At 50.8% G+C, this 27,313-nt stretch overlaps 2 protein-coding genes across 4 annotated transcripts; both read right to left on the bottom strand.

Moving 5' to 3' along the window:
• Positions 1-295: 295 nt before the first annotated feature.
• Positions 296-12,740, bottom strand: TRAF3IP3 (TRAF3 interacting protein 3). Of its 3 annotated transcripts, none has more exons than XM_082494546.1 (15): positions 12,391-12,740; positions 11,029-11,305; positions 10,431-10,488; positions 10,194-10,218; positions 9,735-9,764; positions 9,351-9,446; positions 5,300-5,371; positions 4,893-5,033; positions 4,029-4,166; positions 3,641-3,776; positions 2,936-2,998; positions 2,797-2,856; positions 2,111-2,262; positions 713-826; positions 296-532 (listed from the first exon to the last, which is right to left on the bottom strand). In XM_082494546.1, the coding sequence occupies exons 1-15, from the start codon at positions 12,691-12,693 to the stop codon at positions 449-451; spliced, it is 1,749 nt and encodes a 582-aa protein (XP_082350672.1). In that variant the 5' UTR covers positions 12,694-12,740; the 3' UTR covers positions 296-448. The 3 variants fall into 3 exon arrangements, with proteins under 3 accessions (XP_082350672.1, XP_082350673.1, XP_082350674.1); XM_082494547.1 differs by having other exon boundaries at positions 11,029-11,143; XM_082494548.1 differs by lacking the exon at positions 296-532 and having other exon boundaries at positions 2,111-2,257.
• Positions 12,741-16,706: 3,966 nt separating this feature from the next.
• Positions 16,707-26,419, bottom strand: HSD11B1 (hydroxysteroid 11-beta dehydrogenase 1; the record flags this gene model as incomplete). Its single annotated transcript, XM_082494416.1, is given in 13 exon segments — positions 16,707-16,927; positions 17,384-17,527; positions 18,082-18,267; positions 18,400-18,511; positions 19,106-19,236; positions 19,829-19,964; positions 21,545-21,792; positions 23,080-23,223; positions 24,039-24,224; positions 24,884-24,995; positions 25,509-25,547; positions 25,549-25,721; positions 26,332-26,419. Coding segments are annotated over 13 exon segments (1,920 nt in total).
• Positions 26,420-27,313: the final 894 nt, after the last annotated feature.

Raw genomic sequence — 27,313 nt, 5'->3', positions numbered from 1 at the left:
AAAGCCTTCCTGAGCTGGGCTGCTTTGTCAGGCACCAGTAGTAATGGTCCAGGGTCGACTACCTCCCATTTAAGGAGGCAACAAAATAAAGGAAGACAACTGCCTAGTCCTCCCAGTTGCCAGGCATGAAAACCAGGAGGCTGGATCCCAAGGGCACAGGATGCCCCATCTCTGTCGCCCCTCGCGCGCCCCGGCAGTGGCAGCCGGAGTGGCTTTGTCCCTCAACGCTGCAGGGACCAGGCAGCACAAACTTCAGCTGATCCAGAACCAAAGCAGCCAAGGGCAAGGGTGATCTCCCAGCTTTTATTGGAGCTGACGGAGTTTGGAGTGAGACCAGCTCAGGATATGACCAAACAGGCAAGTAAAAAACAGCAGAAGGTGCACTGCAGCGAGGGTTGGTGAAGCAGAAGTCAGTTCCTGCAGTGAGGTCAGTCATCAGGAAGGTCCTTCATGGTCTGTAACTTGCGAGGAAGGTGGCTATGGCCATTGCTATCACTGCCACCAGGAGAGGGATCCAATGACTGCGATGTCTCTGCAAAGAGAAGCGAGTTTTACTAGGAAATAGGTGGGCAGAAGAAACTTCTCATCTCATCCCTAGCAAACATGTCATTCATCTTTTCCCACAGCACAAAGAAATGGGGGAATTTTTCCCAGACCGATCTGCAGCCGCAATCTGAAAGCACTGGGAGTCGGGGTGAGGAACACCTCCCACCTTTGCCTGCTTGCTCTGGAAGTGGTTGAGCTCGTCCCGGCACTGGCGCAGCCTGGTCAGGCAGGAGCGGTACTCCTCGCTCAGGGCCTCCAGCTCCGAGCGCAGCTCCGTGCACTGCAAGCAGAGCGAGGGACCATTAGCAGGAGGGATCCCCTCACTGTTGTACGCACCAAGACCTGCAGGGTTCCCACAGCGGCTGCAGCGCTTCGGCCGTGCACAGGCACTGCCATGACAGGGGATTTTCACTCCTGCTATCCGTTTGTCCATATGTACCTATAGAACACAGAGCAGTTGTCTGTTACTGGGAACATGGTGATAGAGGCAATGCCCTGTCAGTTACCATACTGGGACTTTGCTGCCATCTTTCACACCACATGGAAGACAAAAACAATAGTTATTTTTTATGACCACAGGTGTGTGCAAGTCAGGAAGAAGATGTGGAGTCCAAACTCGTGGCAGGCCTTTCTTGTCATTCTGAAATTCAGTCTGCATTTCACTGACTGCAGGAGCAGTTACAGAGTCCCTTAAACCCCCTGAATATGAGACACATGGGACAGGCACCTTGGTTGCACTGTGCAACCCCAAAACCCAAGGAGCACCATTTTTCCTGGACGACCATGCAGCATCAGAGCCTGCTGCCCTCCTGGTGAGTGGTGGGGCAGTGGCTGAGGAAGGAGGCTGCCAGTGCTGGGAGGCTGCAAGAGCAACCGCGGGGGCAGCTGCGCCCTGTGCACCCTTCCCTGGGTGATGCCTGATGATGGTGGTGCACTCGCCAGTGTGGGTCAGTAGGACAAGCTCTCCTCCTGCATGGCTCTAAGCTCTGCTACAGTAAGTTATAAATCCTTTTTTATAAATCCTGGCTAAATACTGCTGTAAGAACTGTGGGGCTGTTGGTTGGAAGAATGCACAGTTTGTGCTCCCAGTCTTGTGTCTTGAAACAGTCTCTTAGATGGGAAAGAGTGTGTAAGAGTGTTGTGGTTTAGGGTTGGAGGTTGGAAAAGAGGTTGGAAAGCTTTGAATTTTTTTGCAGCCCAGTTGTAAGGGCATTGCTTCTGTTAGCAGACCTTTCCTGTTATGTGCAAGCCTTTTCTTCCTCTCTTTCCTTTGTGCTCAGGGCTTCAGCTCTGAAAGCTTTGGCTTTTCCCTGCGAGACTGGTGAGACTTGTCTGTGAGAGCAGAAATGGGTTTGTGTGAAGAGGGCTCTGCTGGTGCCCTGCCCTTGCACGCAGAGGCTGCATCAGGGGTTTAGGTGAGGTTGGTATCGGGATAAAAATTCAGCAGAGAGAATCCTTACAGGAGATACTAAGCTTGGATTGCTTCCAGGAGCTTTGTGTTGTGCTGCTGGAGCACTTACACCAGCAGCTCGCTCCCCAGCAGGGGATTCAGTGACTTCCTCACCTCATTCTCCTTTGCTGTAAGCTGGGATGTCCTTTTCTGCATCTCATCCTTCAGGCTTTCTTCTCCCTCCATGTCCTCGGGGTGCTCTAACAGAGCATTTTGTTTTTCCTTGACAGGAGTGAGAGGTGGGGTCTGCGTGGTGGAAACCTGGTCTAGAAAACAGGCTTCTGATGAGAAACAGGTCCAGGCTTTCAGTTTGCTTTAGATCTTGTTTACTCAGCACAGTCTAAAGATAATATTTGCGTGCTACACACACAGCAGATGACACAGGAGCTGAGTTAGTTATCATGGTCCTGCCTCTGCTGTAGCTGCAGTTAATCATCTTTAGAGGAATATTTCTAAGTAGTTGCCAGAAATGGAAGGAAGGGAGAGTTAAAATGCCTTTTACTACTTTTTTTCAAGTGCAGCTGTAGTTGCAATTATAAACTGGAATGTACTTTGCTTGGGAAAAAAATTTCATAGTCACTGAAGTAGAATTTGCAATGAAATCCATTTATTTTTTACAGTATTTGCCATCATAAATACACGTGTATTTTAATGTTAACTAGGAAAATAGAGTAACTAGCTTTGTGCAGCTTTAAAATAATCCTTTATTCTAAACCAATGGAGACTTCTCCTGGAGTCAGGTCTAACGTTCCTGTGTCCAGTGAGAGGATGGCTAGGTGGGAGTTACAAAGTTTGCTGACCTTTCCTTTGCACCATCATCTCCTGGATCTTCTGTTCATTGGTCTGGTTCTGAATCAAGTCTGTGAACATGAAAAGCCACTGTTACCGTCCATAGCGCTAATGCAGGTCTCTTACTTTGCACTTCTTTGTGTCACTTACTGTGCAAGTGGCTGATTGTTGCCTCCAGCATTACCTTCTGATGTTGTTCTTTTTGCAATTTATCTGAAATAATAATAATAAGAAAATCAAGGTGGATGTAAATCTCTGTGCATGTTTGTGTAAGGATGGCAACTTTCCCTTTCTCCAGATGTATAAAGTGGCCTGGGTGTTGTTGGCTACACTGGACTTTTTTCTCTGAAGGGATGTGATTTTTAGCTGTTAAAGTTTCCTTGCCTCTATCTGAACTGGTCTTTTAAGACACTATTAGCATGTGTTTATATGCTGCTAATATCCACCACCATGCAGACACCTTGCATGGTAACAGGCGCTGTCTCTTCACCCGTGTGGGCTTGCATTGCACAGCTTGCATTGCTGCAATTGGTGGATCTGACAAAGAATGCTAAAGTCCTCATCAAAGCTGAGGACTTATCTTTTTTTTTTTCAGGTCTCCTGTTCTATCCTTTCTTCTAGCCAAGTCACTTGACTTCTCTGAGGTCCTTTAATCTAGTTGGAAATGACTTTAGGAGCCCTTTGGAAACCAGAGGCTTTCTCGACAAGCTGAGATGTGCAACACATTCAGAGCACGTGAGCCTTTTGCGTGTGTGCGTGTTTGGCTGTAAGAACCAGAATTTTAAAAAGTATTTTCCATGTATCCTCCATTTATTTTGGAGGACAGACCCCCAGCCGTTCCCCTGCACGCGATACCTTCGATGGCGCTGATGTGCTCTGCCTTCAGGTCGTTGTCCTCCCGCAAGGCACTGGCTCGCCGGTGGAGCGTGGCATGCTCGCTCTGCAGGCTGCGCAGGGCCTGATGGAGCTGTTCGTTCTGCCCGGCCGCTCGCTGGGGGCAAGAAAAGCCCTGCCATCAGTCCAGCCCCGGCACCGTGCCATGGGCAGACCGTGAGCCTACGGCATCACCGGCTTTCCAGCAGCGAAAGGCGACCCTGAGCTGAGGACCAGGTTGCACATACAGCCACTGTGCTTCGTCAAAGGGGCTTTTTTTATGTAGTGATCTCAGCCTGGGGGCTTCCCTGCTTGCAAATCGGAAAACACAAACTCCCGGGGATGCTGTTCCTGTGGGGAACTAATGTACCTGCAGTTCACTTTGCAAAACGTGGAAGCTGTTCTTGAGCTCGGTGTGCTTCGTGGTCATCTTGGTCAATTCGGCTTTGAGTGTGGTGTAGTGCTCTTTCCAGAAGGCAAGGTCCTCTCTCGTCGCTGCCAGGCTTCTCTGGGGAGGAGAGTGAGGACCCACGGGTGGGCTGTGACCAACAGCCCAGCGGGACCATGCCCTGAGTGACACCCATGGGCACTCACATCAACCAGCCTGTGCGTGGGGATGGGGCAGCGCTGCTGCCTCCGACACTGGGGCTATAATAACCTGCGTGGGGCTGATGCCATCTGATGGACACATTGAACATGGACAAAGGGTTCCCTGTGGAACCCGAGTTCCCATGCTGCCGGGAGCATTTAGAAGCTGGGTAGTGTTTGGGATAAGATGTACTTGTTTTTCTGAAAGTATCAGTTATCCTGTGGGTATAAGCAAATTGCTACCTCTTGGGGAAAATCCATTTTCATATAAAAGAGCAACTCCAGAAAAAGCGTCTCTGGAGACCTTGTGCCCTGGATGGCTGTGTGTGTGGCTTGTCACTCCCTGCGTGCGGAGCAGGGAACGGGACAAAGGGATGGTCAAGGAGAAGGGTTTACACTTAAGACTGCCAAACAGCAGTATATTTCCCCAACTGTGTGCTGTTTTTAATAACTTGATGTGTGGCTCACAAAATGAGCACAGGTTGCCATTAAGCTGCTTTGGACTTTGCTCGGTAGCTAAAAAAAGGTATTTTTGCCTCTTTGTTACTAAGGGTAAACTTGTCATCATCTTTCCCTGAAATGTGGGGGCTCTTTGTCGCAGTCAGCCTTGAGTAAAGCAAAACCAGGTGTAAAACATGTTGCTTACCTGAGAGTTTTGCAGCTGCTGCTCCGTTTGGAGTTTATCTTCCAGCATCTTCTGAAGAGCCTCTTTTGCCTTCTGCTCGTAGGTCTGCTTCTGGTCCTCCATCTCTATCAGGATGTTCTTCACACACTCCTTTGAGTAACTCTTTAAAGGAAGAATTCAAGTACTTGAAGGGTTTTATCTGACATATTCCTAATCCTGCTGAGACTGAATATTAGCAAATCTAGAGTGTGTAAATGCTCCTGCTAATTTGCTGTAAAGCATTGCTTCAGCAAAGAGGAAAAATCGTATTCAGATTCATATCTAATCAGATTGCTGTAGAAACTGAGACCCAACCTAATTACACGGTTTGGTATTTTGTTTTCATGCTTTTCTTCACCCATGTTTGTTTCTCAGCAATCAGACATTACCTGGGTGCAGGCCTGCAGCTGATTTTCAAGTGCTCTTAATTTACACTTCAGTTTATCTTCGTTCAGCTGACCCTGGGGAAAAAGCAATAGAACCAATTGTGGAATAATGAACTACACAATGTGCCCCCAATGTTTTGTTAGCTTAGGTTTTGATTCACTTTCTCCCTTTTCTTCATCTATAATATTGTGGCTAAATTTGGTCAAAATCTTTTCAACGCTTGGAGTTCAAATAAGCCCTTCACAATCTCAGAATAAATGGGATGTGGGGGAAGTAAGACTTTTATGCATTGAAAAACTGGTTACTGAGTGCAGGTACTTGCAGCGAGATGAGAAGTTAAGAGCAAGGGGATTTCAGGTTAGTCTGGATGGGGCTGGCAGAAGCATCGCTGCCGCCCGTCCCCGCATACAGCCCTGTTCCCTGGCCCATGGTCCCTCCCTGCAACGCGCCTTGCCTACAGCTCCGGCCGGTACTAAGGTCTGGTCTGCTTCCCTTAGGCAATAGGTTGGGTCCGTATTGCACCACCTAGCAGTTGGGCAGGGGGATAGAGGGCAAGAGTGATGATTCATTTTCCTTATTATAATCTCCTCTCAGTGTTAGTCAGGCTTCTTAGGTTTTCTGAAACCAGACTGCATGCAAATTCAGATAAAATTTCTAGCAAAGAGTTCACGTAGGCTGTTTTTCCACCACTGATACTGCGAACGCCTGTATCCTCTCTGCTTACTGCTGTTTGAAGTCAAGCCTCTGAAAAAGCAACTCCTTGATGTTACGGGAATAGCTGTTAGACCCAAGCAAAACCAGATTCTCCACTGTCTTAGCACTGTTTAAATTTGCACAGAAGTAAGGCTACAGTCCCAAAGAATGAATTTTCCCAAGTCAGTTGTTGGTACAAAATACCAAAGGCTCTATCCTCTTAGAAAGCAGGTAGAATTTCGAAGAGCATTTTTGTATGTGAAATATTATGCCTCGTTTTCCTCTGCCATTTATTTTATTGTGCTGTCTGCAAAGGCTCACATTAGAGAGTGGTGGTGTTACGGCCATCGTGCACAGATGTAAATGACTGTGCAAAGTACAAAGCAACAGAGCACCGGGCCCTTCCTACGCATGAGAGCAGAAATGTGCTGGCAAACTCCTTTCATGGAGATGCAGCTTACAAATTGGCAAAAGAACATAAAGATTTCCCTAAATGGAATACACTGTCTGTTAGGGCTGTTACCAGAACAGCATGGCAGTGAGGGGTGAGTGACTATGCGCGCATACGTGGGAGGGCATAAGGAATTATGCTTCTGACCAGAAAAGTGATGTGAGCAAATCTTGGTCAACCCCTTGTGCTGAAGATTATCTACATGAAAGGGGCTGTTTTTAAAACAAAACAACAACAACAAAAAAAAAAAGCAAAAAAAAAACCAAAACAAAACCCCACACCACAAAACCCCACCAAAACAAAACCGAAACACCGCGCCCCCCCTCCCCTCCCCCCCGAAACAAAACAAGAATAGCAAAAGCCCTACAGCTGCCGTCACCATGGTGGTGGGTTTTCCTCTCTCCTGCAGTGTCTCTGGTGATGCTGTTTGACCCCCACCTGGGGACCCCTACACTGCGCCTTGCTCAGCTCCTCCTGACAGCCACGCCGAGGAAAGGACTAGGGCTGCCGTGTTCAAAATACGCTCGCTCTTGCAAATACTGGATTTGAATCCTCTGTAGCCCTCTTCAGAGATCGGAGGTTACCTGAATGGGCAGCTCCAAAACCTCTCTCAAACTCTTCTGCGTTTTGCTACCGTTGTCATTTAAGTGCCATATAAATATTTTAAATTGCTTTTGTCTCACAGCTGTAGTGTTCTGGTTGTCCTGTGATCAGTGAATTCTCTGATACTCCTTCCCTTAGTAATTTTAAATAGCTGGTTTAAAGCAGTAATAATAAATGCTGTTTCTGGAAGGCTTCCAGTTTGCCCAAACATGATGCTTGTGCTAAATAAGTCCATATAGTAGTAGAAATGCACTGGAAATGACAAAGAGCTTAAACTCTGCGGAGCTGCAAGGCACTTCCAAAAGCCAGGCTCAACTTCAGAGGTCAGGAAGGGAAGAAAATATATTAAAGTAACAATTTTCTTCTTTAAGAAGAGAACAGCTTAAAACTAATTACTCTTAATAACTGAGACTTACTTAGCTTCCTGCATCTGGCAGCATTTTTGAATCAACTAAGTAAGTTTTACAACAGATGGAGGATTTAAGGTACAGAGCTGTGGTAGGAAGGTCTCTCTAACCTACAAGTAAAATTGTGGGAGGGGGAAGGAACCAAATGCCTTATCACTTCAGTTTAACTACATCCCATCCTCCTGCGGGGTATTTGCTTGCTCCATCAAACCAGGAGCACCCACGAACACGAGCAGCAGCTCCAAAATGACTCTGTGGCCATTTCAAGAGTTACCACCAGATCATTCAAGTGTATGCATTTACTTGAAACCCCAAATATTGGACAGGATTAAAAAGCCTCTGCAGTGAGCATTTGGCATCTCACCTGGGCCTGGAAACGGGCAACAAACCATCGTTTTCCGTGGCACATCATTATTGTACGGGACCTGTCTGTACCTCCCTTTGCCAGCATCTCCCGGAGGAGCCCCTTGCCCCCCGCCTGGCTGCCTCCCCCCAGGGATCCCCCCCAAGCAGCAGCATCTGCCATCTTTGCCCCGTTGGCTCCAGTGCCAGCGGCGAGTTAATTTTTAGTCTGATGAAAGGCTGAATGTGAGAGGCAGCAGCAAAGTCTCTCTTCTGTAGCAGAGATAGCAAGAAGCAAAGTGCACCCACCTGTTTCTAATCTGAGGTTTCATGGCTACTTCCCGCAGAGTGTGTCAGGGTGTTTTTTCCTGCTCACATTATATTTGAAGAAGCAAACGAAGGCGGAAGTTTCTAACCGCAGTACATCTAACACAAGTTTTTTACACCATCTCACCCAATCACTCACTTTTGTGCCCCAAAAGAACTTTTAAACCACTTTTTTGATGGCACAATGAACTGTAAATTAATATTTGATTTAATATTCCTATATAAAACTCTTCATATATTACATAAAATGCATCACCCTAATTTTACCTTCTGAAAGCAAAAAAAAGAGCCCTGGTTTTCGGTGCTGCCGGGAGGATTTTGTTTGAGCTGTGGGGAAATAGTTTGATGCAAGGCCACAGTCCAGCAGAGCACCTAAGACTAAGCAAGTGTGCCAGAGCATTGCAGTGTTGGGGCCCACAATACATCCCCAACAGGGACCGGGACAGAGGGTGTCCCTGCGGGTGCTGGTGAGGAGCAGACTGGGTGGCTGGGTGCTGGGCAGGAGGGGTGTGTGGGTTTTTTTAGCCGTTGTGTTCCCAGATTAAGAAACAGTCTGTCTTTCCCCCAACCAATGTGGTGTTTTCCAGCACTTGGATGCACCAGTTTGGTGCATCTAAAACTTTTATTGGGGGGGGGCGGGGGGAGGGGGAAGTGGTTCAAAACATTTGAAACTTGTTTTGCCTAAGAAAGAAAATTTGGTAGAAGATGGTTGTTTGGGTTCATGCCATTTTTTTCCCCACTTATACACTTAGTTATTTTTTATTTAAGAAAAAGTGGGAAAAGCAAGTATATAAAAAAAAAAAGAACCCAAAACCTGACAGAAGAAAAAGGTTTTACACTTCCTGTTGATCTGAAAGCAAAGTACGTTTTGTAACAATCTGTTGGGGCACAAAAGGGAAAGACTTCAAGCAAAGTGACCCCCTAACTTCTGAGTTTGTGTTCAGCCGTCCCGAAAAAGAAAGGTGATGGCGAGGAGAGAGGCAGGGCACGTGGCTGCTTGCAGGTGGAGGGTCCTACACGATGTCTTGTGTGCGGGTGACAGCGCTGTGTGCCGTCCCCAAAACCTCGCCAAGCCTGCAGAGCCCCGAAGCCAGGCAGCGCGAGCTCCGGCTGAGCTCCAGGAAAGACAGCGAGACCTGTGGGTGCTCTGGCTGCCGGCACAAGCCGGGTCCCACTGAGGCAAAACCTCCCCCAGCCCTGGCAGGAATCGCCTCCTGCAGCTCTCAGTACCTGCCAGGATTTTTCTGACGCTTGCAGCAGCGTGGAGAAAAGCTCCTGCAAAATCACCATCTTCTGCTTGAGCAGCAGCTCGCGGTGCAGGGCCTCCTGAGGGGAAAGGAGAGACGGTCAGCGGGGACCCCTGGGGGCAGTGGGGACGCCCAAGAGGACAGGGACAGCCCAGCTGCCCCCTCCAGCTCAGGGTCAGGGTTTCCTCTGCTTGGGGAGTCTCAGATGGGTCTTTGGGTTCAGGGAGTTGCCTGTAGGCTTTCTTGGCCATGATAAAATTGGGTATGTAACACCTCTTTATTTAATAATAATTATAATTTTAAAAATAGTGTTGTGCTGACTGAAGACCTGCTTTCCCAGTGGGTACATACAATATTTGGTTCCTACCTTCAGGTAGTTGGACAGCTGCACCATTTCCTGAAAGGGAAAGGGCGAATGTTTAAAAGCAATAGGATTGTTTCAGTTTATAAACATTTTATGAACTGGCTACAAGATCCAAATATTTTGAAATAAATCCAGAGTTAACAGCCTGAGTGTGGGGGGAGGAGGAGAACCTGCTGGGCTTTGTTCCTTTGTTTTTTTCCAGGGAATTGAAAATATTTTCTGTGGCAACTTACAGCATTGGAGTTACGGCATGTTTGCCATGTAGTGTATCAAATCAGGGCAGTTACTGAATGAGAACAGCAGATGTCCATGGGACAGAACTGCCTTTCTCACCTATAGTAGCAGTGTCATTGTTTTTGAAACTATAGAAATTTAGCACCAGTCAATGTCTTGGTCAGAAAGTTTAGAAACTGATTTCATTTGCAGGAGTTCAAGGGTAGTTATTATCTGTGTTTTGCTTACCTTATTTAAAACTGCTATTCCACAACTAAAATAAAAAAGAAAGTGTGTTACTGTGGTGAGTGCGATGTGGGGCTCTGGAGCCATCGGTGGACACCAGCCACTGCCCCAGCCCCCGCAGCGTGGGGTATTTGCACAGCGACGGCGTGTGCTGAGGTGAAACGCATTTGCGCATTGGAGGCTGCTGCCCTGCGGGTACCCGAATTCACAGCCCGGGGAGGGAGGGGAGGACCGGCTTACTCTGTCTGCTGGCTTGAGTCTTTCACTCCTGCGCTTTGGTTTGTAAGGGTCTGGGTTCCTGTGAAAGCAAAGCGAAAGGATGTGATAGATCCCCCTGTCCCAAGGGCCATGAAGTTCTGTTTGAGTGTCCATCTTGGCTGTCAGAGATGGCATTGCCTCTAGGCTGGAGAGCAGTTGTTTAAAAAGCATCCAGTAACACAACTCAATAGGGACAAAAGGCAGAGGAGCGTCCTGCTCAGGTGGACAGAGAAGTAGAAGTTAATTAATCCCGCAGGCTGAAGTCAGCCCCGGCCCCCTGGATGATCTGGGGCCCTTACAGGGAAGCCGAAGGGCAGAGCAGCGATGCAGCAGCACTGGTTGTTAAGCTGTGGGCTGGGCTGGGTTATCCCTCCACAGGAAAAATGTTCTTAATGCCTGCAGTTTGCAGGGGGAACTCAGACTGGAAAGGTGAAACTTAGCGTAGGGGCTGCTGGCGAGGGAGCTCGGCTTAGAGGGGAGCTACCGGCTCGCATTCCAAACTGCTTGAGGGAGACGTAGAGGTGGGAGGAAAACGCTGCGGCTGCTGTTGTGCTGGGAAACCCCAGCATCCCTCACGTACCTTGGGTGTTCACGGAGGCACCTTGCCTGGGGACAGCTTCTGCCGAAATGCCGAGGGGGGTGCTAAGGCTGAGCGGGGAGTGCGCAGGGGGGAACGTGGGGCATCTCCATGGGTGCTGGAATGAGAGGGCAGCTTGAGTCAGCATCTCTCCAACATGGCTTGTGGCTGGATCAGGCTTTGTCACTGCAGTGACTGGGTGAAGAGCATCAAGGAGATGCGAAGAAACCACGGCAAATCCACATGGATCTGCTGCTTTGGCTGCAGCAGCTCTAGAGCTCTGTGAGGAAGAGGGGAAAACTTGCTGGCTTCTTGGGGGGGACACCGGAACAGGACAAGGAACCCTCCCAAAGTGTCTTGAGATATCTTTGGAAAAGATGAAGACTTTTGGTGGCAGGGAGCTGTATCCTGGCCTTGGTCTCTGCTATCATTTGGCTGCCTTGGAGCAGAGGTTCTGCACTGGCCTCCCCCCAGGGCCAGGGGAGCGGGGCACTTGCCCCATTGCCCCGCTGCTCTGGCAGCCTCCCGCCCCTCATCACCTCTGCAGAAGCAAACAAGGGAAGGCACGGTGCATGGGCTGCCTGCGTGTCAATGCTTGTCCAGATTCCTGCTGTCTAGCTGGTGGTTAAATCCAGTGAACCGAATGGCAGCAGGAGGTGGGTAATTGCTCCGCACGCTCTTGTGCTGCAAAGGGAGCCTGAGGGTGTGCCTGTGTAAGTCAGCTCGCGTTCGACTGCCTCTGCTCACATAGGTTTGTAAAGCCCCTGGGATGAACTCACAACGTACCAGGGGAATTAGTCATTTTGCACGGGATATAAGTTTAGAAGGAAATGTGTTTGGCTCTCAGATTGGGGTGTTTTGCATTGCATTTTTCTATAGATGTTATTCAAGGCAGTGAGCCCTCTGGGTTGCTGTTTCGCTGTGCAGCACAGGGCAGGGAATGACTGCCAGGGAGTCTCTGAATTCCTGCACCCTTCCTGCTAACAGTCAAGGTGATGGAGGGAAACACGGTGTTTAGACCTCCATTTTCAAGGGTAAAAATAATTTCTGTAAATGCAAAACTGCAATCTGGCAGCTGGGATGTGGGCTTGTACTTAGGGGAATGGTGGAAAATCTCTGTCTGGTTCAGGGTTTGGAAAATGGGAGAGGAAGCACACCGTGAGGGAAGTGACAGTGTGTCCTCGTGCCTGACTCTGCAGTTTATAAGGAAATGCACTTTTTTGTTGGTGCATTCTCACTTTTCGTCTATACTCTGACTTGGATCCCGATGCTGTTGCGATCGGTGGACCGCAGGCTGTGGATGCTTTAGTGGGGGCTAGCTGCAGCAGACAGAGCGTTGAGCTGCGCTCTGGCGGCAGGCGTTACCTGGAGCAGGATGGACAGTCTCGGATCCACCCACGAGGAGGGGCCCGGGGGGATGCGTGCTTCAGGCTCCTGTCCCAGCAGTGTCCTCCCAGCATTGCTTGACAGGTTTCTTCTCCTCAGGAACTCCCTTTGCCGGGGGCTCTGTGATGGCTCCTCAGCTCCCCTCCCGAGGCGGCGGCAGGTTGTCACATTCTTTCGACGCCGCAGGTTCTCCCGTGTTTCATGCCGCCGCTCGCACTTCTCATCGTAGCTCTCGCTCGCGCGCCTGTGCCGTGGCCGTGCCTTCTCGGGCTGGCTGATCATGTTGGGCACAGCTCTGCTGGTTTGTCACCACCCCGTCCACTCCAAGGTCCTCTGTCCTGATGAAACCAAGGGAAAAGACACAATTTGTGTTATAACGGATTATTTCTAAGATTAAATAAACGTGAGGTATCAGACATTGATTCTGGAGTCTTCATACAATGGATGCAAGTGGTGTTCCTGGAGAAACCTGTTGTCCATGCGGTCAGACGTGTTGGCTGTGTAAACACACCGCGCTGTTCTTGCTCCTCTGTCAGGCGGTGCTGACCCAGGGGATGCCGGGAACAGAATTTTAGTCTATTAACACAATCTCGTGAAGGTGGCTTCGCTACCAAGTAATGATGCTTCCACTGCTCCCTCTGGCACAGTGCCTTTCGTGATAAAATAAAATCCCCGTTACTCAGACTATTTCTTTGGTGCATGCTCTCAGAGGTCTTTTGCCAGCCTAAAGAAAACAATGAAAATGCAGGAAGAGCAATAGCTGCTATTTCTGCAGTAAACTTATTTTAAGTGTGTATTTATTTACCTTTTTATTTTTGATAGGTCCAAATATAGTGGTGCTGTGGTGTGACTTTTCAAGCAGTTGAATTATATTTCTTAGTGGTGGCTGCGTTTTCTGTGTGCACAGAGGGGTCTGGAGCAGTGAAAACCTTGCGGTGTTGCAGGGGTTGGGTTTTTCAATGGAGTATCTGGCAAAGTCCCTGCAGGTCTGAGCGCTCCTACTGTCTGAAGACCACAGCTACTGAGTGCTGCTTTCTCTTACATCGTGGGTGCTCCCTCCCTCCCCAGCTCTTGGCTCGGACTCTGGGCAACACTTTGGCCTCACGTTCCATCCCACAGCCTCCCTGGCTGCAGCCCTGTGTCCGTGCGTTAGCCAAGCTGCGACTCAGTTCCTTCATGGCACATACAAGTGTAGTAACTGATCATTACACTTTGGGGTTAATTCATTGTTGAGCCTGTGCCCCCAGTTCTTGAGCACAGCTTTCAATGGTACCCGTTTGCCTCAAGCATGAATTCTGTCTCCATTTCTGGGGACTTTGTGGCCCAAACAAGGCAGTAGCCTGGCCGAAGGAGGAGCTCCTCCACTTCAGGACTATTGCACCATCTACGTGCGCACGCAGGGTGTAGATATGAAACCGCCTCCCTCCTGCTGACTTCTCTGCACAGTTGCAAGGCACCGGTGCATTGTTTTTACTGGACTTTGGTTGCATCGAGTGTATTTGGGCCTTTGTCTCTGCATCAGTTAAAGAGAAAGCTGAACAATAACTACCCACAACTGCTCCTCTGCCTTCATCCCCTTGAGCGAAAGCTGTGTCCCCCTCTTCTGTCCCCTCGTCCCGTGAGGAAAGAGCTCATCATCCCTGTGTACATCCCATGAACGAAGCTCGGGGGGTGCCTGGCCCCAGGGGGCTCAGCCTGGGCCACGTCTGGTGTGTGAGGCTTTTCTCAGGTTTAGTAAATCATGTTAATGTTGGAAGGAGGAAAAAAAAAGAATTTTAGTCTCTGAACATTCAGGTTAAATGTTCTTCATTGTTGAACAAAACCACCAAAACTTCATTGGTCTCATTCTGTCTCAAGCAATTAGGAAGTTGTTGAGTCTAATGGAAAAAAAAATGGGAAGAAATAAACCCCATTTACGTATATAATACCATGCTTTTTAGTGTGTATTAAAATCTGCTCCATAATTCTTTTATTGTCCTTGTGCGAGTGGTGTACCCAAAGCTCATTGCTAGTGCTGTCTTTTCCCTGTGGGGGCTTCCTTTGGAAGGAGAGCTGTGCTTTCGGGGTGGTCAGCTCTTGCTCTGGCCAGGGAATGTGCCTGCAAACCCACAGCCCAAACACTGCTCCGGACCCTGAGCCCCCATGGCGTGTGGGCTTCGAGACCCCTGAAGTATGGCAATTGCTTATGTGCTTTTATTCTTTTTTATTTGAATATTCTCTTCTTTAATAGCTTCGGAAGCATCTCTAATTTTAGCTTAAATGTCCTGAAGGATCCCAACGGTATTTCACTATTCAGATGTTTCTTATTGTGATACACTTACAGTTGGAGGAGTCTGGGGGCATAAAAGGCTTAGCAGATTATTCCCATGCAGCTTTCACGTCCGTACGGTAACAATCCCTTGGTGCACACATGCTTTCCTTGGCCCAGCAGCAAGACAAGGTCTGGCCAACAGCTTCACACGGAGAAATACGAGTTGGGCGCATGCCAGCACCCGCAATGTGCTCCCTTGAAGCTGGGTATGACCTCCATAGCTTGGGACAAAGCGTGAACCTACAGCCAAACTGCTCCAAACTCTTCAGGGCATCTTAAAAGCACTTTTCAATGAATTTTTCTTAATTTTAGAAATGACCCAATTGCATGTTCAGTCTGGACCTCGGATGTCCTGCCCAGTCCCCGCCTATCCAGCTCTTCCCGTCAGGAACAGCTCAGCCCCTCTCCCACCTGCGCTGCCTCCGGGCTGCCCACCCTGTCACAGTGCATCCCGAGAGCAGCTCTTGTATTAGCCTCAGGAAACCAAAAATGCTCTTTAAAGCAAGGTAAAGCTTAAAGAAATACAGAGTCCATTACTCACCCCAAGCTGAGCAAACTGTTGAGGCCTTCTTGACAAGCTAATACTCTATTTCCTCCTTCTGTTACCCCAAATTACCCTCGCTAACAAACACGTCCTTTATCTTTGCTTTCCAAGCTGTTACACTTCTTGCTTCAAGGGAAACAAACGAAAAAAAAAAAAGTGCTTCTTGCTGGTTCATGTTACAGCCTCCCGGTGTCAATGGTGTAGGCTGAAAGCGGCGTGAAAAAAGAGGAAAAAAGGTGCACACCGCTGCCTTTAGTATGGCAGCCTCCGTTCCCCTCCATCCCTCACCAGCCCCGGCGCTGCGGGCACTTACCTGGCCCGAGGGGTTCCGTCCTACCCCTCGACCTCTGCCAAGGAGTGGGGCGAGCAGCGGGTTATCGGGCACGAACACGCTCCAACTGCCATCTTTGTGCCAACCACCTCATTTTGCTGCTCTCGCTCTTTTTCTCGCTCTGTAAAACAGGAAACGTTGCAGCCGCAACCAAGTCCCGGTTCCTGTCTCTGCTCGCAGCCCAGCTGTGGGGTGCAGGGGCCCGGCTCACCGGGGGATTTGGGTTATCTTGGGACCCCAAAGTCTCCAGCTTCTCTCTATGCAGAGCCAGCAATTATCTTTTGGACCATCTTCCTTTATCGGTCTCTGACACGCGGAGGTTGAGCACTGGTTCACGGAGCTACTTGTGGCACTCGGTGACTGAGTCTCCCCGAGCTGCTTTGGGGTAGAGAAATCCAGACTTAGGGAAGTACAGTAATGCTCTTATTTTAAGGCTTCTTGCAGATTGGAAAGGAAAAAAAGTGTGTATCGGCAGCTGAGGAGAGGTCAGGAATGGCAGAAATTCATTAAGGTCTTTAGAGAAGTGAAAGCTGCGTTAATGCAAATCATGCAGGGAGGTGGGTTTAACCAGCTGGGCGCTGATAAGGGCTCTGTGCCTCTGCACGTGGAAAAGCAACACAAGTAAAAGCAGAGATCTTGTAAAGTAACATAGGATTTATTTTTACAAAGACCAACCTAGAAGAGATACATGACAAAAAATTTCCCGGTTCAAAGACCCTCTCGTGGCTTTGGGTGGTTTGTACTGCTTGGCCCAAATCCTCATGCTGGGCTATGGCTCGGCTCGCATCCCGCAGCGCTCAGCACTGCTGCCCTTGTGGCTGTCGGTGGGGGAAAGGTTTCTGGAGGGTGAGCAGGAAACCTGCTGCTGAGCAGGAGCTTCTCTGAAGGGCCTCTTGGTTGGAAAAAGACAGTTGCAAGAGTTCATTACTAAAAAGGACATTTTCATTCTGTGTGTTACAGGCTTGTGGTGCATCCCATCTCGGGTTGCCGGGGTGCATCAGTGTGGGGCTGCCCTGGTGGCACGGAAAAGGGCACGCGAGTAGCCAGACTGACACCCAAATCCCTCGTGCCTGGCCCGAGGTGTCCCGGCACGCTTGCTGCCCCGGGGGCTATGTTCTTCTGATGTTTTCCACCTTATAGTTGCTCCTGGTGAGGGAGTCGAGGAAGTCAGGGGCTATGGCCTGGAGCAGGAGAACGCTGCCCACCACTGGGGAGGGGTAGTGCAGCTCCCGCTGGCGCAGAGCCCCGCTCTTGATGATCTCCAGCGCGCACTCCTCCTTCGGTGCGGGCATGATCCGGATGGCGTGTGAGACCACTCGCATGGCATTCTCTGGAGGGATAGGAGGACAGGGAAGGAAGGAGCAGTGTCAGATGGAGGGGCTGCCACAGGCACCACCGGCTCAGTCAGGGTGTCTGTAGCTTCCTCTAACAAACCGACAAACTCTGGCGATCAGACCTACTTAATAAGGCTTAGAATAGTTAAAATAAAAAAACAATCATAGCGATGTCCTTTCCATTCCTTTCCACCTCTTGAGTGACCATAGGATGGACCTCCTCCATTCCCTGGGTTTGCTGCAAGGATAACAGAGTCAAAGCTCTTAGGCCACACTTTTTAAAGCATTGGGGTCCCGTTTCCACAATCGCACAGCCGCTGTAGGCTGAAGGTGCAGCCGTGGTGGTGAAGCAGCATGCTGAGCCGCCTGGGGCCGGAGGGAGGGTGGTAGGCTCGGCTTGGCTCTGTCTGGAAATGCACAGAGTCGTGGAGCCCCGGTGACGCTGAGTTTACCTGTGTCGATGTAGCCCAGGATGCAGAGTGTGATGGAGACGTTGACCTTGTCTATGATGAATTCATGTCGCAAGGAGCTGAAAAATCCGTCTAAGGCGAACTTAGTTGCAGAATAGGGAGCACTAAATGGGGCGCCGGTTTTACCTGGAGCAGAGAGACGCGACATCAGGGTTCGCATATGGGGCAGGCACTAGGCTGCACCGCGCTCCCTTCCTCTTGCCCTTCAAGTAGCTACAATATTGTGATTTAGGGTGAGGGAGTAAGCTGTCATGAATGCTTGAGAGAAATAAACGCAGGAAAGTTTAAAATGTAACATATGGCATACAACGGCATGAAGTAGCTTCAGTTGTGTGTGATACTGTTCTTGTATTCCTGCAGACATACCCATGTATAGCAAATGCATGTGCCATATGTGGCCATGCATGTAAAATGACCTGCAGTGATGTACCATCGGCTGCAATGTGTGAAGGTGATTAGTGGGTGCAGAGACTAGCAGGACAGGGCATAGAATGTAAATCCCTCAGAGGACTTGAATTGTGCATCCAGGGTATAAATCATATGCTGATCCTGACTCCCAGCGGGGCGGCTTTCTGCCTTATGGTCCTTATTCTGTCTTTTGAAGAAGAGCCGCAGCAGGGATCCCTTGCAGGCAGAGGAAGGGACGTGGGCAGGGAAAGCCTGGCCCCTTGCGTGCTCACCTGCCATGGATGAAACAACAACGATGCTGCCCTCGCTCTCCTTCAGCAAGGGCAGGGCAGACACGGTCATTGCCACGTAGCTGAGGAAGTTGGTCTCCAGGAGCTTTCGTATGTGCTCAACGTCCCCATTGAAGTAGTTGAAGTAGGTGTAACCAATGTGATTTAGGATGAGCATGTCGAGGCCTCCTGGAAGCAGAGCATGTTTGCTATTAGCAATGGGCATCGCAAACCAAAGCAGCTTCTCAGTGGCTGGGATGGCCCCAAAACGTAGCAGGGAGTGTGCTGAGGCGTGAGGAGGGGCAGCTCCCCACCACCTACCCCAGGTGTTCTCAGCCTCCTTCACCACCACCTCGGGGAACGCGGTGTCCTCCATAGAGCCGCTCACATAGCGGGCAGACGCGGCCCCCAGCTCGAGGCACCGCTTCACAACCTGCAGTGACAGCGAGAGCGGTGTTGGCAATGGACCCCCCTCCACACATGCTCTCCCAACCCATGAAAGCTGTTGCTGTCTCTGGGCGGATGGGCAATGTGTCTCCCTGTCCTGCTGGAAACACTTCTTCCTTCATGGGAGGAGACACGTTCCTCAGAGAAACATTTCTGGCTGCAGAGTTAAACAATGGCACATCTGAGCCAAATATATAGTATTTATAAATAGGGATATGACTGCTTAGGGATATGATTCTGTTGTATACGGGATGCAAAAACAGGGACTTTGAGAAAGGGTGAGGGTTGATCAGACCAGGACTTGGGCAGACTAGCGTCGTCCTTGGTGGTGGAGATCAGAATTCACGGCTGAAGACTGCAGTGAAAGAAGTGCTGCGCTGTCAGCATTGAAAACACATTTGTTGCAGTGGGGCATGTGTGTTAGAACAGGCTGGTGCTGGGAAAGTGCTGGGCTGGATGTGTAGGGTATCTGGCATCCTTGCGTGCCTGAGCCGGAGTGAATATCTGCATTCTGCCTGCCTGTGGGGTTCTGGGTTGCGGATGTGTTTCACCTGCCCGGCATGCTCTGCTTGCCATTTACTTTCTGCAGCTTGGCCTCCGTCCGTGCTGTGAGCAGTAGGTGGGCCTCCATGCGTGCCAGGTGATATGCCATCTGCTCCCCGATGCCACTGCTGGCTCCTGTCACGATCACCCGTTTCCCCCGGAGCATCTCTGGGAAGGAGGGTGCAGGGCTCAGAGCTGGTGCAGCCCACGCCATCTCCCTGCAGGCGGGTACCGCGGCTCCTCTCTGCCCCCACTGCCCCTCGCATTCGGGCACAGGGGTCTGCGGGCAGCGGTACTGCTGGCTGCAGCGCACACGGCTCGTGCAGACCCCGACTGGAGCCTTGTCATTAATCCCAGCCAGGTGGGGAGCACGTGCGAGGCTGGAGCTCTGCATCCAGCCTGGTCTGGGAGCGGCTTTTGGAAATGGCGAGAGTTGACTGATAAAATGATTAAATGCTTTAAGTGGGTAGCTGCATGTTTCCCAAATAAATAATTTGCTGAGATCAGACACTTACCGTGCGTCCTGGCAGACCCCAGCGTAATCCCATGAGCTTTCCGGCACGGCACAGGGTGCTCTGACCCCTTGCACCGGGGCTGCCTGCACTCCCCTCCGAGCGCTTGGCCCTCCTGCGCGTTGGCTCTTCCAGCTGTGCTTTGAAAGGCCCTTAATGGCCCGGGCCCTTCTGCGTGGGCACACACTGCCTCTCTGGCAGCAGCCTCCCTGATTGTGGTTTTAAAGCGTGTTTTTCCAATGACTTACCTTCACTGAAATTCTCAGGTGCTGAATAAAAATAAAAGGCCAGTGCCACTCCCAGCAAGGGGATGAAAATCTTCAGGAGCAGACCCATCCCTCTGCAGAAGTGCAGGCAGGAGCGAGACCGACTCCGTGGCTCTGACTGCAGGGAGGTGAACACGTCAGACGGGGCTGGGAGTGTTAGCAGTTTTGAACTGATTCTTGTCTTGCACAAGTTTGCCGATATCTGTTGGACCATTTCTTTGTGCTTCCTGTAATTTAGCAAACATTAACCTAACAGAGCGCGTTGCGTTGGACTTTAGGCTGTCCCTTTGCACCCTTGTCCTGCCAGAAGTTTCAGGTGTGGTTTTGAGAGCATTGAAGGGAAGGCACTGAAAAGGTTTTTGCTCTGTAGAGTGGCGGGCGTGTTGTTTGGTGGCTGCCTTTGGGGATGGGACACCCATGTCCCCTCCGTGCAGCCCTCTATGGCATGGCCAGCCTTCTCTCTCCACTCCATGTCTAAAACTGAGGCAACACCTCCCTTCCTCGCCGGCTGCCACAAGGATTTATTAATCGGCAATGATCACCATGAGAGAGGTTCATAGGACCTAGAGAGAGTCAGGGCTGGCAAAGTTTGTGTTTTTTAGATCCTTATCAGTGCTTCTGCCTTATCTTATGTGATACCACCATTGGTGTTTGCTGGGTGGCTCTTATACCTAAAAGATTGCGCTCTTGTCTTGAGGAACTCACTGATTGCAAAAGGCAGTAAAAGAGCCAAGCGGATGAATAATAAAGATCTTCAGCTTTCCCCGACTGTTGCATGTCACGCTGCGCAGCATCTGCCTGGGCATATGGCAAATGCATTTGCAAATAATTTTCTGAAAGAGAAAGTTTAAAGGGCAAAACCCGCTCCACGTGCACTGGTTTGTGTAGGCAATCGCGGGATGAGAACAGGAATGGCAGTTCCTGATTTCCTTCAGAATGTGAGGAGCAAACCGGCCCTGGGGAGTGGTTCAGCGGGAAGGGTTTGGGGAGGTTCTGCATTGGTTTGTCTCGGAATGGGTAACAGTGGGTGCTGCAGTGGCCACAACCATTGTTAGATGTGAACGCAGCAGGGAAGCGGCGTGAAGCTCGTGGTGGGCTCGTGCTTTGGGTGGGCATCTGGCGGGCATCGCCGCGGGGGCAGAGCTTGTGCCCAATGTCTATGGCACATCGTCCTGTTACAACTGTGTAAGAAACTTGTCTACTAAGTTTGGAAAGTTTTGCTTGGGGTAAAAACTTGCAATTTAATTTGGCTGCTAAAAAAGCAGTTATTCCTCAACTGAAATAATGGTTATTGCAAGGATTCAGCTTCCCTGTGGAAGGCCGTCCAGTGGAGTTGTGCCCATTTCCAGCAGCGTTTAGTAATGGTGAAAGAGGGGATACGGAACCCACACAACACAGGACACCGGCAGGTTAGTAAATTTTATTTCCGAATTAGTTTGTAACTACTTTTCCCCAGTCCGGGGCAGGATGGGGGGTGGCGGCGGCTCCACGTACCGCGCTCAAAGGCGGCGCCGTCTACCGAAACGTGGAAATAACGGACTTTTCAAAGCGCAAGCGGAGATTTCGGGGGGGAGCCGGGGAGGCCCGGCCCGGCCGTGCGCGGAGCGGCTGCACGGCCACTCTCCGCCGGCAGAGGAGGGTGTTGGACCGGCGAACCCTCCCCAGCCGGCGGCCGCCGCTCACCACGGCTCAGTTAACCGGGAGGGCGGTGCCGGTGGGCGGCTCGGGGCTCCTCTTGAGGCGGTCCAGCCGGTAGCGGCTCCGCACCAGGTAGTCCAGCAGCTCGGCGGCCCAGTCCCGCAGCAGCAGCGGCAGCCGCGTGGCGCCGTACCGGTAGTAGAGCTCGCGCCGGCGCAGCGCCGCCCCCTTCAGGATCTCCAGCGCGCACTCGGCGCGCGGCGCGGGCGGCGGCAGCAGCAGGTGGGCGGCGGCGCGCACGGCGCTCTCTGCCCGGAGCAGAAGGGGCTCAGCCCGCGCGTGCCCGCCCGGCCGGCCCCGCCCCCGGCCGGCGCGGGGGGTCCGGTACCGAGCGGGAGAGCGGAACGGTTGTTAAAATCGGGCATGCAATCAGGGGACGGTTTGAGATGGAAGGGACCTTACAGACCATCCAGTCCCCCGTCGTCCCCCCTTGCCCCGGGCAGGGCCACCTCCCCCCAGCCCAGGTTGCTCCCAGCCCCGTCCAACCCGGCCTTGACCACCTCCAGGGATGGGGCAGCCACAGCTCCTCGGGGCACCCTGCGCCAGGGGTCACCGACCTCGCAGGAGAGAAGTTCTTCCTAATATCTCATCTAAACGTCCCCTCTTTCAGCTTAAAACTGTTCCACCTCATCCTGTGGCTCCCCTCCCTGATCAGGAGTCCCTCCCCAGCTCTCCCGGAGCCCCTTTAGGCACAGGAAGGGGCTCTGAGGTCTCCCCGGAGCCTTCTCTTCTCCAGGCTGACCCCCCCACCTCTCCCAGCCTGTCCTTCCAGCAGAGGGGCTCCAGCCCTCCCAGCATCTCCGGGGCCTCCTCTGGCTCCGCTCCAACAGGTCCCCATCGTTCTGCTGTTGGGGGCTCCAGAGCTGGAGGCAGCACTGCAGGGGAGTCTCCACAGAGTGGAGCAGAGGGGCAGAATACCCTCCCTCGCCCTGCTGGCCACGCTGCTGGAGATGCAGCCCGGTATATGGTATGCACATCAAAACAGAAGTAAATTCCTCCCCACTGCCCAGTGCATGCAGAACTCTTCCAGCTGCCCTAATCATGCACTTGCATTCCAGTATCTCGTTGTTTCATCAGTAGATGGGATTAATGGGAGGTAGGTGGCTGGCACATCCATTCGTACTAATTGAGTGTTAGGCTGTGCCAGCCTGAATGTGATGCCTGGTTTTATGTAGCATGGGGAAAGAAATTAGTTTTGAGACTTGTTTTTGGTGGAAGAGAGGTAGGATCCAACCAAGGCCAGGTTGGACAAGGCTTTGAGCAACCTGGTCTAGTGGGACCTGTCCCTGCCCATGGCAGGGGGGTGGAACTGGATGGTCTTTAAGGATCCTCCCAACCCCAACCATTCTGTGATAGGATCCCCCAGAGACCAGAGCACGTTTTGCATGCACTCATGCTACAGTGGGGCTGGAGGAGAAGCAGCAGCAGAGGTGGAAGGGGAGAGTTGGTGGCAGAGGGAGTTGAAGGGCAGGGTAAGAGGCTGAGAAGGTGATGCTCGGCTCCTGATCAGCTGGGTCAGACAGCACTGATCTTACCAGTATCGATGAAGCCAAGGATGCAGAGTGTGATGGAAACGTTAATGCTCTGCATGCTGAATTCCTGCCTCAGGGAGCTGAAAAATCCATCCAAGGCAAACTTTGTCGCAGAGTAGGGGACCGTAAAGGGAAACCCGACTTTGCCTGGACACAGAGTGAAGTTCTGTTATAGCATGGAAAGCTGCTCTGACCGGACCTCTGTTTTGCCCTTCATCAGATAAAGTATTTTACCCAAAGGGAGTTTACTGTTAGTGAAATGTCATCCTGGCACCTGGACAGCAGCATTACAAATATTCCTGTCAGCTTCCAGCTCTTTTAAGGTCTTAAGGCCAACACCACGTCTCATGTCTCTGCTCAGGGTATGAGCAACCCGCAGGAACCAGGAAACCCTCGGAGGGGGGGAGATGGAGCAAAGTTTAAACTCTCCTCTCTGGATACTGAGCTAAGCTGATCACCAGAAGACTAACCAACATACCGGCTGTGAGTGGGGACATCTGTTAGTAATTTAGTTTCCTGACTTAACAGAAATTTATTAGAACAGAGTCATGTTTTTGTGAAGAGTTAGTTAATAACTCGCTTTACAAATATTAGCAGGAACTTGACCTGCCAAACCGAATGGTCGGAGATCCAATGCAGTGGGAAATTACTGCATTTCCACTTTTCTCCGTAAAACTGGAGGAGTATGAGCTCTGCTGCTCTAATGAGCTAACACCAGGGTATGCGGTTTAATTACAGAGTTGGTCAAAAACCAAGCTGGGGCGATTGGTTTGCGTCAGGGAACAAATTCCATTGAGAAAATACAAAAAAGATCTGGATTTGTTGTTTTTTTTTTTTTCATTGTGTTCAGCAGTTATGGCTCCTTTAGGATGCCTGGTGTCTCTGCATGCTGCTGCTTCTGAAAATCAGCCCGCGGTGTCTTTTGACTGAATCCCGTGTCACCTACCTCGCTCCTCACTCACCTGCCATGGATGAAACCACTACAATGCTGCCCTCACTCTTCTTCAGCATGGGCAGGGCAGACACTGTCATCGCCACATAGCTGAGGAAGTTGATCTCCAGGAGCTTTCGTACATGACCAACATCCCCATTGAAATAACCAAAGTACGACGCACCGACGTGATTAAGAATGAGCATGTCCAGGCCTCCTGCAAGCAGAGGAGCAGGCATTAGTGCTGGGTGGAAGAGGGCTGCAACCAGCAGAGCAGAGCCTTTCCTGGGAGCACAATAAATGTCATCAAAAGAAATTGGGTTTTTGGGTCAGAGCTGTGGCCTGTCATCTCTGGAGCGGGGATATAGTCCGGATAGTGGCTGCCAGTAAAAATTTGGTCCTGATTTTTTTTTTTTTTTCTTTTTCTGGTTCAAAATGCAAATGCCCTGGCACGAGGGAAATCACCCTCGAGTTGTCTGTGTGCCCAGGGCGGGAAAGGCAGCGCTCTGCACTGAGCCGAAACATTGCATTAGGGCAGCTGTGACCCATGACCACAATAGCAAGGCTGCTACGGGGCTGATGGACGGTTTCAGACCACAGTAGCGGGGGGTTATGAAATCCGGGTTTATGATACTGGAACAGGATGTCATGAGGGCATGGAGCTGAAATGGAGAGCGCAGTTCAGTTTGAGGTGGAGCGATGAAGCCAGGCAGAGGAGTGGGACTGCAAAGGACATAATTTGGGTAAAATCTCTCCCGTCTCGCCCCATCTCCATCTCTCCTGCGTTTTTTTAGTAGGGATGTGGCAAAAAGCAGCATGGCCAAGGCAAGATGCGATGTTCCGCTGTCGTTTGCGGAGAGCAGGCTGTAAACGTACCCAGCAAGGTCTCTGCCTCCTTCACCACGTGCTCGGCGAAGGCCATGTCCTCCATGGTGCCGCTGACGTACTGCGCGGAGGCTGCCCCCAGCTCCAGGCATCGCTCCACCACCTGCACCAACACCACGTGTCAGAAACCCCTTTCCCAGCCCTGGGACGCCTGCCGCCGTAGCAAAAGAGGGTGTCTGTGTTCCCTGTGATGTGTCCCCACCTTAAAACAGTGGTTTGGAGTTTCAGGAATATGTTTGAAGCCTTTTAAGCTTCAAAGGGAGCCCGAAAAATTATTCTTTTGGTGAATGTGTTACCCAAGGCAGTCTGGCTCTGTATGGGTTCAGTCTGTGCCGGAATCACATGCGTATAGGGTGAGCAGGAGCTTGTATATCACTGCAGTGGAATGAGGGTGTGTGTGTGCGGAGGGAGCCTGTGTGTATGGGGATATGTGTACATAACTAAGCAAGTTCAAATACCATAATATGTGCTACACAGAGTGCACGTATCTGCAGGAGAGGGGATTCTGTGCATGCAGGAGCCCCAGACAGCACAAGTATGCATACCTGTGGAAGTAACTGCACCTGTCTGGTATTTGTGCCATGGGAACTACATGTGCACATATTCACGCGTGTACCTGTGACATGAGACTGGCCTTCATATGTTTGTGTGTGCACCACCATGAACGAGCTCATGTGAGTGCGCAGCTTGCCATTTACTTTCTGCAGCTTGGCCTCTGTCCGTGCCGTGATCAAAATGTGGGATCCCATCCGCGCCAAGTGATATGCCATCTGCTCTCCAATTCCAGTGCTTGCTCCGGTGACTATCACCCGCTTCCCTTTCAGCATCTCTGGGGACCAAGGCATGGGGATTTAATTTATCCAAGCACTACTTAAAAAATAAAGAAATTTAAAAATCCCCTAATGCCCTCAGAGTAAGTAGTTAACTGGAAACTAAGTGAGCCTGCAACTGCAAAGCGTCCGGCACCAGGACATCTCTTCCATCTGCTGGAAAAAGCTAGGCTGAGGAGCGGCTGCGGCTCCTTGCCCACTATGGAGACACAGGGACAGCACTCGGCTCTTTCAGCAGTGTTTTCCACAAGTCAGGACACAACTTATAAACACTCCAGCTATTTTATAATAAAAACCATCGACTATGCACATGCTGCAAAACTTAAAATCTGACGTTTACAACTCATGTTTATAAATTCTTTTGCTACACACTGGAAAACGGAGTGTTCAGAGCCCTCTCCGTCTCAGCCCTCTCCCTCACCTGCTCCCGCAGGAGGTACTTCTGCATATTACTCGTTCAGTTTGATTTCAAATCTTTGTTAGAAGTATCGGCCACCACACAAAGGCTGAGACATGGTTTGGTCCAAGCTCTGTACAGTTTCTATGCAAAACACTCAAATGTGGCTTTTAATATTTTTTCTTAAAGACAGATTCACTTTTAATACTTACCCGGTTTGAAATTCTCCCTCGCAGAATAAAACCAGAAGGCCAAAACCAATCCCAAAAAGGGAATGAGAATCTTTTGCAACCGACCCATCCCACTGTGGAGTCAGGAAATAAAGCATGAAAGAGAAGGGAGGAAAAAAACCCTCTGCAGAGCTGCTTCAGAGGGAAGCAGCAATGCCAATCCTTTAAAACCTGTTAGCGAAGGAACGGCAACTTCCAAAGCACTGGAAAATCACGGGTGGATGGATAAGTGAAGCAAACCCTTTGATTTGCTGCTGGAGCTGACGAAGCTCGGCCTAACCGAGGGTGCTGTTTGGGTTCTGCCCGGCTCTTTTCATATTTCCTGTCCTACGTTAAAATGCAGAATTTTGCACAACACCCTGGAAGAGGTGTGTCTTTGCTGAGCAGCATCAAGTTTCACTTCAAGAACATCAGAGGCAGCCTAGTGCAGGTGGTTAAACATGGGCTTTTATTCCTGCTGGCACCATCCCTGGGTGCATGCGGAGATGCAATCCGGGTCTGATGTATTGCTCACAGCGGGTCAGGCTCCAGGGGAGCGACCGGGGGCGGCCGTGCTGCGGGAGGACACCCAATGGGACACGCAGCAAAGGTCCTGTGCTCCCCGGGGTGTCGCTGCTCTGCACCCTGCAGCAGCTGCCTGCCGCCGGGATGCTGGGCAGTGGGGGCCCAGCAGCGCGTACCACCCCCAAACAGTTCCAAAACTGCTTTGCTCAGGCAGGGTTTATTTTTTCATCTCTACCTGCTCCCGGGAGCAGCTGAGGGAGCAGATGCTGAGCTGAACCCAGCACCGGGGGTCCGACCACCCCAGCTCCTTGGGGCCGCTCAGGCACAGGGAGGTTCACGATGAGATACTGAATGTTGTTTTCTGTGGAGAAAGAAGGGTCCTTGCTGCCGTGGTTCCTGCTTTCAGTTTTGCAAGAGCTTTGTTCTTACTTTTAAGTGAATATAGTCTGAGGAAAACCCA

Source organism: Vanellus vanellus (genome assembly GCF_965231255.1).
Source record: "Vanellus vanellus genome assembly, chromosome: 23".
Lineage (NCBI taxonomy): Eukaryota > Metazoa > Chordata > Aves > Charadriiformes > Charadriidae > Vanellus > Vanellus vanellus.
This window is presented reverse-complemented; position numbering and strand designations above follow the sequence as displayed.